The sequence below is a fragment of the Chelon labrosus genome (assembly GCF_963514085.1).
Source record: "Chelon labrosus genome assembly, chromosome: 4".
Lineage (NCBI taxonomy): Eukaryota > Metazoa > Chordata > Actinopteri > Mugiliformes > Mugilidae > Chelon > Chelon labrosus.
This window is the reverse complement of record NC_140340.1, coordinates 23332610-23346754: the sequence shown is the minus strand read 5'-3', so window position 1 is coordinate 23346754 and position 14145 is coordinate 23332610. Positions and strand designations below refer to the sequence as shown.

The 14145-nt window shown below is 39.5% G+C and overlaps 1 protein-coding gene across 1 annotated transcript in view; it reads left to right on the top strand.

Moving 5' to 3' along the window:
• Nucleotides 1-14145, top strand: part of ptprt (protein tyrosine phosphatase receptor type T) — a 336883-nt gene that overhangs the window by 314888 nt on the left and 7850 nt on the right. Inside the window, exons 26-31 of the mRNA XM_084543813.1 lie at nt 412-528; nt 5605-5759; nt 9044-9179; nt 11686-11835; nt 12177-12350; nt 12508-12639. Of these exons, the coding sequence (XP_084399939.1) occupies nt 412-528; nt 5605-5759; nt 9044-9179; nt 11686-11835; nt 12177-12350; nt 12508-12639 (864 nt within the window). The remainder of the gene's footprint in view (nt 1-411; nt 529-5604; nt 5760-9043; nt 9180-11685; nt 11836-12176; nt 12351-12507; nt 12640-14145) is intronic.

Here is a 14145-nt window from a genome sequence, read left to right as displayed (position 1 = left end):
TGTAAAAAGCATTAAGTAAAGCAGGAAGCTGCAGCATAATTGGATAAAAAGCCCATTGATGGGCTTTCATTCCATTTTCCAGATGTATAATCGAGTTAAAAGTGGTGTTATCTCATTTAGCACCACAAGACTACAGCAATGGATTCTCTTTGGTGGCAAGCTGTAAAATTACTTACATTATCCAGTGATAAATCATTTTTTTCCAGTTTGCAAACAATGAATGGCTGTCAAATAGCTATTCATAATACAGGAGAAGCAATGCAAACTTTTATGTGACTCATCTATTATATTATTCATGGTGATCATCTTGACCTCGTCTTCATCCCGGCCTGTTCATGCTCAGAGGGTGATAATGACCGACATGTAATACATTTTTAAATACACAATGTGAATGGGAATGTTCTTTTCCAGGTGAAGTGCGTGCGTTACTGGCCCGATGAGACAGAGGTGTACGGAGACATCAAGGTGACTCTGATAGAAACCGAACCACTGGCGGAATATGTCATACGCACATTTACTGTGCAAAAGGTAAACAAGATCATAGTTGAATGTATTATAATGTTAGCATGTTAGTTCTACCATCAGTTTGACCTGGGATCACAACGCTTTACTTGTCCTGATATGGCTTTTGATGTCTTTGTCGTAATTCATCCAGGATTTTAACATTGTGTCACAATGTCACATCAATGTGTTAGGACTCTGGTTGCCAGAACATTTCCCATAAGGGTTCTCAAAGGGCTTCAGATGGAATTTGAACCTTCCTGCGCTCTCAAGCTGCTCTTTTACTCTCATTCTCGCATGTTACTTATCGTTTCCTCATTATGGATTACCATTACAGCCAGTGTGTGATAGAGGATTTGCGGCAAGTGAGAAGTATCACCCGTTTGTTTCTCGCTGTTTAAGAGCAGACTTGAAAGCATAAGCTTGGCCCTCGTAATCAGGCGGGAGGGATTTGAGAGGAGACAAGATGAGAGTGAATTGACTGTCATTGTTTGGATGCTATTCTCTGAGGCTCTGCACTGTCAGTGAAGAAACAATGGAATCCCACAACACAACAAGAGAGAAAGCCTCTGATCCAAATCCTAGGTTTTCCAAACTACAATTCATTATTTTTCTTTCCCTTCCTTCATTTTACATTCTACTTTCCTTTTCGCTTGTGTGTTGATAGATAAGTATAAAATGTAATATTTAGGCTTAAATAAATATTTATCTTTTGAGTCAAGAGCAGATCTTGCTCGTAATGAAATACATTGACGTAGCCGAACAAACTAAGGGCACTGGTTATATTTGACTGAGTAAATAAAATTGGAAACATAATAACGTAGGATTTCAAAAAGTTTCTTGTTCCCACTTCCTCTGAAAGATGCACCCCTGTTTAAGGTAACAGAAAAATAATCTACATGATCTGTGCAGTATAAGCAGTTAAAAAAATACACAGCAGTGAATCGTGGTACTTTACCCATTGTTGCTAGGAAGTGCAATATATACCGATATACACAAAATGTAATACACATTCCTGACTGCTTTCTTGTGTCATTTCTTTCCGTACCTCACTCGCTTTTTATTACTCCATCCTGCATTTCCTTCCCCCTTCATTCGTGCAAAATCAGCTTATGAAGACAAGTCTTCAAGTCGTCGCTGTCAGCTCATTTTGCAAGCCATTAATCCATACCACCTCTGTGTGTGTGTGTGTGCGCATGTGTGTGTGTGTGAACTCTAAAATTCAAAGGAAAGCTGATTTTAAAATCCCCGTCATTTCCAGTATGTATTAATGCATAGAAACACACACTAGAAATACACACTCACTAATTCAAAATTGTCCATCTTTAAACCACAGTAGTCTGTGCGAGTGTGAGCAGCAAAGCGAAAGCCAAACAGAGCAACAGAGATAGAGAGTATACAGGTTCTGCACAAACAGCTGAATAGCTTCAAAAACGGTGAATAATTAGAACAGTATCTTAAGGAAAAGGTTCATCACTGGCACATACACGGAGATTTCCTGAGCACTCAGGATGAGACAGTAACAGAGTGAGATTGTAAAAAAGAGAAAAGAATATGTATGCAAGCATGTGTGTGAGAGAGACAGATACAGGATGAAAAAAACTAGCTGTGGGTGAGAGGTATTATGGAGTTTCTCTGCTCAGCTGCGTAAAAAGTGTTCATTTCAAAGAATTCACTTCATCTGAGAAGCTGGAAATTTAGTTAAACACGCAGTATAAAAGAAGTGGATTGGAACATTAGTCTCACTGCACCCTTTCTCGACTGTGCTATGTCAAAGTCAGCGCTGAGGTTACCAGAACCAGCCTAGTCAGGCGAAGGGAATTTATAAAGACTTTCTACTAAGCACATTTTCTTCGAATTTTCATAACCCAACAAGAAACTGCGACAGGGCTTAGTCACCCAATGGACCACTTCCAAAACAGTGGGAGAGTAATCTGTTCCGTGGCGCTCAGATCTGGAGAAACCAAACAATTGCATGCCACAGTGGGGACCAAACTGTACAGGACAGGAGTCCAGAGTGTACACAAGTCTACAGGCCAACAAACACAGCTTTGAGGACCAGCACATTTGACAAATAGGACAGATGGTTTGAGAGAGGTGCAAAGCAGACTGTTTACTCTATGAAAAACTAGAAAAAGACGGTGAATCTCTGCTGGTGAGAAGATGAAATACAAACCAGGATGATCCAGTCTGAGTAAAGCAGAGTGCTCTTACTGAAATGAATGAGAAGGCAAGGAGCTTTCAGACATCAGTATTAGCCTGAGAAAAAAAAAAAAAAGAAGAAAAGAAATAGAGGGATTAAGAGCAACACACCAGAGATGACTGCAATGATTTCCAGGTAGCAGATAAACGTTTTTACTTCAGGCAAGTCAGTCCACTCTCTTCTGCATAGTTTGGAATAATGGAAGAATGTTTAAGGTCTTGACACTACAAGACATATTTTGCAAAAGGGATTGTCGTTCATTATTTCAACAACACAGAAAAATCCTGCCAATGACTCTTGGTTAAAGAGCCTAAAAATTACAACTAATTAGCGAATATTGGTCGATTGCTGATATAAAATGTTTCAAAAATGTAGTCAGGGAAGAGATGCTGTACCTTTGTTTACATGCAAAACATGAGATTTCAAAGATATGAACCATTTGTCTTAAGAGGAAATATATAATCCAAGGAAAGGCGTAAAACACAGCAGGGATCATACTACATCCTCATCTCCCATTTAGACATTTAAATGTTTATTTTTAACCAACATGTCGTGGATTTAAGGCTCTAGTTCTGTAGAACCATCATCTATCGATTTAGAGAAGTAATTTCAACATCAGACGGGCAGTCCAGTTATCAAATCATCTTGTGGTTTTCTGGGTTTTATTTTTCTCCTCACCCTCTGCGCGCCTCTGGCACTTTATTTCAATGTCTGTGTTTTTCTCCTCTTGTTTTTCCTTCTACTTTCTTTGTCTGTCCCTCATTCTTACCACCACCCCCCTGCCCCCTCACTACATCTCTCATTCCTTTATCTACTCTTTTTCTTAATGTCTGATGTTGCCTCTCACTCAGTCTTGGTTTCTTGATCTCCCATGTTCGTCTCCACAGTATGTTATCCCTACTTCTCGGGTTATCACCATGGCACTCTGTAAAAACAAATAATTCACTACAACCTTGTCTGTTTTGGAGCCGGAATGGGAGATGCAGTAACAACAGTGTCATCTCACTTCTATTCTTAGAGAGTAGTAAAATGAACTGAGGAGGACATGGCTTTCTCCATTTAAGCGCCCATTTAGTTTAGAATAGTATAATGGAATCAATTGGTTTGAATTATTAATAAGAGTCATGTGGAAAATTGTACCTGCTAGAAGCTGAAGAAGAGTCCTGCATCCCTTGCGCTACATTCTTGACCAGTTAAAAAGCTTGGAAATGCTACATCACGTGAAGACATGCAGCCAGATGTCAAGATATACAGGTTGGAATTCAAAATAGAACACTCAAAACCCGATCCCCTAGCCTTCAGGTTGCCAGGAAGTGTGACTTCACCATGGTGGCATAGAGTGTCAAGGTTATATAGACAGACAGAATACACCATTGCTTTGGGGGCATTGTCCTGGAGGCCTTTTTTAAAGTGCAGGATACCCATACATTTTTAAAGAAATATTTAATAAACAATTTAACTTGTAATTTCATCTAATTTTCATCTTTAAACACAACAAGTACATGGCACAAAGTGTTTTGATACCAGTGTTGGTTTACTGTTGCTCTCCATAACAACATTTCAGCTTACTTCCTGTTTCACTCATGGGTTAAGTTTGTCCCAAGGTGTCAATATTTCACAAGAAATGGATGGAACAAACTCTGTATCGTGCTGTATGATATTAATTACAGCATCTGGAATGTACTGTTACTTTTACTTCATACAGAGAGATAAAAACTTCACATTCTTCCCTGGCTTAATTCCACTAGCAAGCAAGCAAGGCATCATAATTATGATTGGAATTAGAACTATCATCTTAAACTATCATCTAGTCATCAACTTCAGCATACACATGTGAAGATTAAGACACAGAGTCCTCCTATTTCTTTATCTGTAAACTCGGAAACACTGCGCATCACAATTCTGAGGCATTATATCTGTATCTCAAGCCACCACCATGGGGTGAGACTTAACTGCTATCTATTAAATATCAGGATGTCAGCTTTAGATTCATAATAACCCCATTGTTAGGCAGGGAAGTATTTACCAGCCGTTTGCGTTTCTATAAAGTCCATCATTAAAATGTCAAGATGCTATCAGATGGAGCGCTATAACAGATGCCTATTGCCATTTCATTTTCCTGTAATCTCCATTGTTATGCACCAAACTGTGTCTTCCTGTATCTCTCTCGAATAAGTGCCACAGTAAGTGGTGAGCTGTCCAATCTTTTTTATATCTTAGTGTTCTGTCTGGCCAGCAGTGCCTTGTCTCTCGTGTTGAAAGGTGTTTTGGTATGTCATAAAAATGAACACATTCCGTTTTTCTATTTAGTTTGAGCTGGAAGAAGAGACGTTTCTTCTTTTTTCTGTTACCTTTAAGTACAGTACTTCACACAGAAAGGAGCAGCTAGAGGATATCCAGAATCTCCTCGTAAATTGGTGAGCCGAACTCAACCGTGACATTTCTTCCTGTAGGTCTTTCCCAAAAGGGCCATCATGAGATTTGGGAAATCAATTAATCTTTTTGTGGAGCCAAAATGGCCTTCAGTTTCCTCAAATCTCCCTTGTAAATTAGTCAAATGAGCCACGATGTGTCTTCCTGCCTCTCATTCCCCAAAGTGGGCCAAAGTGCCATCTTGACATCCAAGAGATTGATTCATTTTCCATCTGTAGTTGTAAAGTCATCAAGGCCAGTATATTCCTGAAATCCCTGCTGTAAATTAGTGTCCTGAACCATGATATGTCTTCTTGTCTGTCTTCCCCAAAAGAGCTATAAAAAAGGTTTGTAAGACTCGTGCGTTTATCATCATCAGGAGACAAAATGTCCACCACTTTTTTACAAAGACACCGAATCTTTTCCAGGAAATGACACTATAAAATCGACAGGTTAGCATAACTTCCCTCCCTGTGGATGTTTTTCAGAAGGGCCACCACGAGATCCGGGAACTCCGTCAGTTTCATTTCACCAGCTGGCCTGACCACGGCGTTCCCTGTTACGCAACGGGACTTCTGGGCTTCATACGACAGGTCAAGTTCCTTAACCCTCCAGATGCCGGACCTATAGTGGCACACTGCAGGTAAGAACACGCAAGTAAAGGACAAAGAGGTTTAAGATAAACTAAACTCCCTGATTCTGCCAGGCCTTTTACAGAGCAAGATTTTGAGCAGTGGGTTTTGATAAGCCAGTGCATAATGGATTTAACAAAAAACTAAATATATAGCGCCAAAAGCACTGATTTAACTATTGTATATATTTTGTATTTCAATAATTATTGCAAAATATTCAGTAAGAGTGTATTTAATTATATACTGAAAGCTTTTGACCAACCATCATACTCATGGTATACCACCATCATTAAGCCATTATCAATCAATCTAAAATAAATCAGATTATCAATTCATATTTGATACTGAAAAACCTAACTTGCGTCAATTAAAATATTTTATTCAATGATAAATTACAACCTTCATTTGTGTCACCCTCAGCCCTTTTGACAATGGCTTTGTTCCCTTTCCTTCTCAGATCAGGCAGTCAGTACCAATATTATCACACACATGCTGTACACACACGTGTGTGCCAGACTCTTGTGTCCATAAATTAGATTGATGGTGTTAACCTTTAAAAAGTAGGCAACAGAAAAAAGAAATTCACCTCCCACCCCACTTTCATCACCCCACCCAACCAGCAAGAGAGGAAGAAAAGAAAAAGTGACAGCGTTAAGATCCCCGTGCTGACAGTATATTTAACCTCCATGTTCTGTTCTTTATGGGACGCAGCAGTTTAACTCTGGGGCTAAGTTATCAGCTGGCATCGGCTTTAAAGGGTCGGCATTCTGACAAGCTTTGAAAAAAAAAAAGGTTCTAGAGTACTTCCCTCATCTCAACATGAGCATTTAAAATTAATGTATTCCATTTGGTGGTCAGCCTTAACACAGTGCATAGCTTTGAATGGATGGCCACAGTGGGAATTCCTAACCCTGCCATGGTTAATCCTTCATGGAGACAAAGAGCCATCTAACAGTCACCATTCCAATTCACATATGTTCTGACTGAATTGACTGATTGAACAGTTTTAAAATGCTTTACCATTTTCCCTAGCACAATAACATAAAATTGCATCTAACGTTTGTCACTGTGTTAATTTATTTTTTCCTCAGCTTTTTTTTGTATTTTTGCTAAGTAGTGTTTCCAGTGAGAAAATGTTTTATACTGTTGGTACAGAATGCATCAGGAAAATGTTCACAGACAAACTAAAAAGTTTAGGTACTCAAAGGAATCAGTTTAAGATAGAGAAAATGAGTTGCCATTGATCATATTCGAAACATGAAAATATACAGTATTTGTATAATGAGACACATCAATAGTACGCTATGGAAACAAATTCAGCAACAAGTTCTTGCTGGAAGGATTTTTTGGAGCATCCAACTAGCAATGACATGACATACAATGAAAAAAAGTTTACAAATGAAGATCACAACAAAACAACATGTAATGTAGTTATTTAGTCAGTAGATGTTTGTATCAAACAGTTAATTACGTGAAAGCTCCTTTTTGCCCCTTGTGATTACAGCATGAGTTGTTCATCCTGAAAAATTAAATAAGCGGCCTCATGGCCTCCAGCTCCTGTTCCTGAACAAATTACATGACACAACTGTACGCAACAACGGAGGGCGGAAGAAAACAGTGGAAAGACAAATGAGGCGAGCAGACGTATAAACAGACAGCCATAGTAAAAGTACCTGGATGTGGACAGACAGGCAGGAAGTTATGGCAGTCACTTCCAATTTCCGGGGGCACTCTGACGCTATTGGCCTGTGTCATGATGCTTTCAAACACACACATACACACACACACACACACACTTAGAGGCCCAGCAGTATTCTGGTCTCAACATTAATCACAGAGGTTGACAGGTAATCTGCTGAGGCGCTCCCTCCTTTTCTCTCTCTCTTTCCCCTTCCTATCTTTCCCTACCTCTCCTCTTATCTCTCTCTTTTCTCTCCTTCTGCCCCCCCCCCCCCCCAGCTGTCTCTGCAAATTGTCAGAGGGATTGCAAAGTGAAAGATAGCTTTCTCCCCTCCCTCTCCCCATCGCTCTTTACCTCATCCTCTCAGTTCTCTCTCCTTCCTTTCATTCATGCCTCCTTTCCTTCCTTGATCTCTCCCTCATGACACCCACTTCTCTCGCTCACAGTCGCTAACCTCTTCCAACCATTCCTCCTCTCTACCTCCTTCTCTCCCTCGCTCATTCAGTCCATCCATCTGTTGATCTGCCTCTCCAGGCATTGCTGTTCAGTACTTCGCTGTAACACATGACATGCAGTATTAAACTCTGCACGTTTGTGTGTATATCCCTGTGTGTGAAAACACTCTCGTACTAAAGTCCACATGCATTTCAGACATCACCAGATTTTCTGCCAGAAAATTGTTGACCTCAGTTGCTAATGCCGCCCTTGCTAGAAAGCCTTAAAGGTAAACATCTACAATGTGCAGGCTTTTCACTGTCTTGCTGAGAGTAAGATGATCGATATCATTCGTATATCTGTGCAGTATTTATGCAGCGAGAGCCACCAGAGGGGTGTTAAGTGAAAATCTTTTTTAACCCTAAGCTGAGAGAGATTTTGAGTTTTTTAGCTCAAGAAAACCAGACTTTATGTAAGCTGTTGCACACCATTTTTACATAGACTGAAATAAAATGGAAGCCCTTTATTTACCTATTACCACGGAAAATTGTAGCTCGTGATAGCTCTCCTAATTCAAAACCTATGCTTTTTAACTTACAGTAACCAGCATTGAGTCTCTGACTTCTGATCTATTGTAGATCCAAAATCCTTCTCCACCCAGAGATCAGTCAACTCAAAGTTCAGTGCTAGATTCAGATTTGTTAAACCAGTTTTATAGAACCGACACCTGGAGTGCCCAAGCTGAGCAGAACAACTAGAAGCAAGGAAAAACATAAGTCTGGTAGCTTGAATGCTTAAAGTGCTCGCTGGAGTCTAGAGACAGTTTTGCTTGTTACTGATGCTGTGTTGATCAAATTGAATTCAATACAATGACAAGATAAGTCTATGGTTCTGGTCAAGAAATGCACACTGGTATATCCACCGATTGGTTCCACAAAATAAACATGATATAAAACATGAATATTAAAGTTGCTGGTAGGCAGATGTCTTTTTTTTTTTTTTTTTTGTTAACTTTAAGGAGATCTGGTTTAGCTGTTTACCTGCAGCTATATGAATAAATGACTCATCTGATACATATTTTTTAAGGAGCATTTTCTTGGTTGCAGACACAGATGGAATGAATAATACATGCAGCCAAGTCATAGAGCCTAATGTGACATTGTTTCTGGATCTCTGCAGTGCTGGTGCAGGGAGGACAGGCTGCTTCATTGCAGTGGACATCATGTTGGACATGGCAGAAAATGAGGGAGTGGTGGACATTTTCAACTGCATCCGAGAGCTGAGGTCACAACGAGTCAACATGGTTCAGACAGAGGTAAGTGTAGAAGTGCCCATTACATCTTAAGTGTTGGAAGATTCCTTACAACCACAGATGTCCCCGAGTCCTGGTCCAGACAGAGATTGGTGTGCACGTATGACACACACAGAAAAGGGTAGAAAATGAATGATGTAAGTCTATGGTTCTGGCCATCCACGACTCAAATGGACCCTGATATATCCACCCGTTGGCTCCACAAGAAATTACACATGAACCGTAGAGTTGCTGGTAGGCAGCTCAGTCTCAGCATGTGTTTTTTTTTTCTTTTGTTAACTGGAGACAGATCTGGTGAGATGTTTACCTGCAGTTATATTAATCAATAGCAAATTACATTTTTAAACAAATCTCTTACATTTTTAATTTTCATCTGTACGAGGCTCCACAGAGAAGGGCCTCTCCTCACGATGTGATTATCAAGCTCTAATACTGTGGTTAAATAATATTCCAATAAAAGTACTTATTGTAGGGAAAAATCAACTTAGTTAGGTTAATCAGCTTGCAGTGTACTCTCTTTTTACTTCTGTCTGCAATCATAGGTGTGTGCAAAGCATATCCAGAGAATATTGCACATTGACTGGATAATAGATGAGCCTAGCTCAAACACACATACAATTTTTCATTTTTCATTTTATTTGGCACATAAAATACAATAAAAACACAACAACAATACAAAATACATTAACAAAACGTAATTGAAGAAGGTAAGAGCATAAAGGCATGTCAGGGAAACCCCAAAAACCCTCAAGGGGCTTGTATAGGAGGGTTCCCCAAAAGAACATTTAAATTTTAATTAAAGAAAAGTAATCAAAACATAAAACAGACGACAAAACAATAACTAACAGAAAAAAGAAAAAAAAAAAGAAGAGAAAAAAAAATTGCATACAAAGTGTCTAAATCAAAGAATCACATAGGAATATGAATGTTTTTGTCAGTATGTAAAAGAATATGGTGTGACATCTAAATTAAGTTAGTCTCTGCATTACTTCTGAATGTTTCCAACTAGTAAGCTGCCAAAACTTGCCACCTGACATTACTTTCACAAGGGCCAGTAACTACATTTTTATTTGTAATTTATGTAGCAGAAGACTAAGCAGAATTACTTCATTTCATGTATTCCCCTCACTGACTTAACAAGTTCTACCTAGTACTTTTGTAGTAATTTCATTTCCATTTGATTTCTTGTAGGCTTCAAAATCCTCAAAGCACAGGATCTGTTTCCTGAAAAGTTTTGTCCTTTATACGGTGTCATAATTTGTTCTAATTTTGTAGTATCAATCATTTTTAAGCGCCTCCATCTTCAAATGTTGGGTGTTTCATTTTGGAACTGAAGTGTTCATTTCTTCTCTAAGCTACCTTAAGCCGACCTAATCCATCCCGCCTCTGCATTCCATTTGTGCTACTGATGAAAACCTTGCATATCCAAAAAGTCAACTTTTCCAGGAATAAAGAAAAACAGCCTCATCGTCAGACTGACAGCTCAAGCTCGGAGCCTGAAATTGACTTTTGAATGGGATTTAGAAGTGCTAGGTTCAGAAAAGTTACCCAGGGCATCACACTGAGTGTTTTCCTATGACACCGGCGGTATGAAAGCTAGCTTTGTATCTGAGTCTCTGTGTGTGCACACTCATATGTGTGTTTGCGTGCCTCTTGAAACCAAGCTAAATGCATCCTGCCCTGCCTTTTGAATATGTGTGGGAGCAATTTGTGTCAGTGTTAAACCCGCTTGATGTTATTATAATCCTGCTCCGAACAACACAAAGCAATTAATCTTTTAAAAGGTACAGGGGGAAGAAGTGTGTCTGTGTGTGTGTATCAATGAGCGCTTGTGTGTGGCTTCATGTGTACATTCCTGTGTGTGTTTTTGCATGCGAGTGTGCGTGTATAGGTCACTAGAGTAGGTCAGAGAGGTCATTTCATTGAGGCTTTTAAACTCCTCTTCACTTCAAGGGCAACAATTAACATTCAACGGAGGGAGAGAAAGACCAAGAGAAAAAGTGAGAGGCAAACTGAAAAAGCAAGAGGAATCAGACAAACACAAATGTGAGAGGAGACAGGTGAAATAAAAACTAAACCAACACTAGGCAAAAAGGGAACGATAACGGGACAGAAAGATTAGAAATTAACATGCACAAAGGCAGCTGTAGGTCATGGTGGCTGATGCTTTAGCAAGCATGTTACTGGGTTGGAGCACAAAGAACACACTGGATCCAGAGCACAGAAACACCATATGACAAAGCACCCTGTCCTTTTGATTCTCTTTCGGGCTGCCACCTGCATACAAATAATGTTTCCATTCCATTTCCATGTACAAAGCAACACGAAATGTTTGAGTTTTTGTTTTTGACTTGAAAAGTCAGGAGATGCAACTTCATACAAGCACATCCTTTATTCCAGTGGTAAAGCTTCTCTGAGAAACTACCGTCAAGTCCAATGGACCCATGCATGTTCAAGACTAAACATGTTTCTGTCTTCTGTATTTCTGTGCTTTTTGCTTATGTTGCAGGAGCAGTATGTGTTTGTTCATGATGCCATCTTGGAAGCATGTCTATGTGGGAACACAGCCATACCAGTGTGTGAGTTCAGAGCTATTTACTACAACATCAGCAGGCTGGACCCACAGACCAACTCCAGCCAGATTAAAGATGAGTTCCAGGTGAGCACACACAGAGAACATCCATCGGACTTGGATGTATTCTCTGGAGATCTACCCAGCCTTAATCCTCTTAACTAACCCTTAACTAAAACATAATGTTTTGTTAAACAAAAGTGAAATAAGTGCTTCAACTTTGGTCCAATCTCTTTGTTCTGTTATCATTTAAACCTTGATGGGCAAAAGCACTTACAGGATATTTTCCTCATTGTCAGATTAAGCAAAAAAGTTCAAGTGGACATTTTGAGGATTAGGTGTTAAGTTAAAAGGTTAGGTTAGGTTTATTAGTAGGGTATTTGATCAGAAACATAAAGCTGATGTGGGTTTGTTTTTCTGACCATCAGACTCTGAACATAGTGACTCCAAGAGTCCGTCCAGAGGACTGCAGCGTGGGTTTACTACCTAGGAATCACGACAAGAACCGCAGTATGGACGTTCTTTCAGCAGACCGATGCCTGCCTTTCCTCATATCTGTGGACGGAGAGAGCTCCAATTACATCAATGCTGCATTAATGGATGTAAGTTCAAATTATAAATGCACTGTATAAATACATATATCATAAACTTTCTATTGCTGCTGAGATGTCTTGGTTTTATTGGCACTAGTTAGTTTACTTGTTTTTAATCTTCTGCGTGTTGGTTGTTATTTTGCTCTGCTCCATCTTAATGCTCCAGAGCCACAAACAGCCAGCGGCCTTCATTGTTACCCAGCATCCTCTGCCAAACACCATGGGCGACTTCTGGAGGCTGGTTTTCGACTACAACTGCTCCTCCATTGTAATGCTCAATGAGATGGATGCAGCGCAGGTACAGGCATATTCACTACTATGTATTCTGCATCTGTTTTCCCTAAATCAAAAAAGACCAGGCACTAGACAGCCAGAACCTGACACATCGACTGAAACATCTCAGTCTGATTAAGACGACCAGCGACAGTTGTTATGAATACGAATGTATACTGACAGCACTTGGAATTGAACCCAGTACATAACTCAGAAGAGTTTAGTTATCTTATTTTGTATGTTTTTTACCTCAGACAAGAAGCCAACTGCTAAATTATGCAGTTATTCTTTTTATAGTGTTGACAGATTGTGCCGATGGAGGCCACATTTGGTCAACACTGATTTAAAATTATAAAATTGTTCCTCTGGATGACACTGAAAAGCTAACAGTCAACAACCCTGCAATCTGTGAGTTTAAGTGTGTAGTGTTTTGCTTATCTTCTACTGCTGAATCCATAGCACTGTATTTTAATATGTGGAGACCAGAAAGCTATTAATGGTGGGGTCCAAATCCGTTTTAAGACACATGATGTTGACATGACATATATGTTTAATAAAAAGCTAAATTTCTAACATGGACGAATTCATAACTGCTTCAAAAGTAAGCAGACTCTTTTGTTAGCTCAGAAGTTTTGATATCTAACACCTGGGAAAATAAATGTGTTAGAACCACTGCCAGCTTGAGACAAAGATGTGGGAGACATAAACAGTTTATGTAAAATAATACATATTCACCAGTTCACAACTGTTATAGTGTTTTTTTGTTGTTGTTGTTGTTGTTGTTGTTTTTTTTGGTGGTTGACAGTATGGCCACACTTTAGCCAGTGTATATGTTAATGAGGGGCAACAATGTATTCACTTGGGATGGTCAGAGGGTTGATGCAGAGCTTTGATGCTCAGCAAAAAACAAAACAGAGGAAGCTAATCTGAATGCGCAGTTACATGCACAGTCCTTTCAAATTATCAGGCCTTTACTGCTTGAGGGTGGCAGCGGTGGACGTCAGGGGGTGGATGAATGATCTTGTCACATCTCATTTTGATGGCCCCACAGCCAACACTACACAGACTGGCTCCAGGTCATGGCCTGGTTGTTGAAATGTACCCTGATAAAAAGATAGTTCAGTTTATTTCAAGTAGGGATGCATGAGGTGCTTATCCACAGTCAGTAGATGGTGGTCAGAGATGAGTATTGGCATAGAAGCAAAGAAATGTACTGCTGTGGATAGGGGTCATCAGGAAAATGTATTTTGCCACCTAAACCAAACCTCAACCCCCTCAACAAATCTGCTTAAGTGTACATTATAATAGGATCTTAAGCGGCTATATTGATCTATGATCTCTTAAAGTACACAAGGCTCTATTGATATCACAGAACATAAAAGATGTTGGTGTACCACTGTACTGATCGATTTGTTTCTTAGTGTTATTGTATAATGTTGGTGTGTTAACACATTAGTTCAGGTCCACATTAATATGATAAGCCACACAAGGTAGACTCCATTTTCTCCAAGGTAAAATTGCCGCTTTTGTA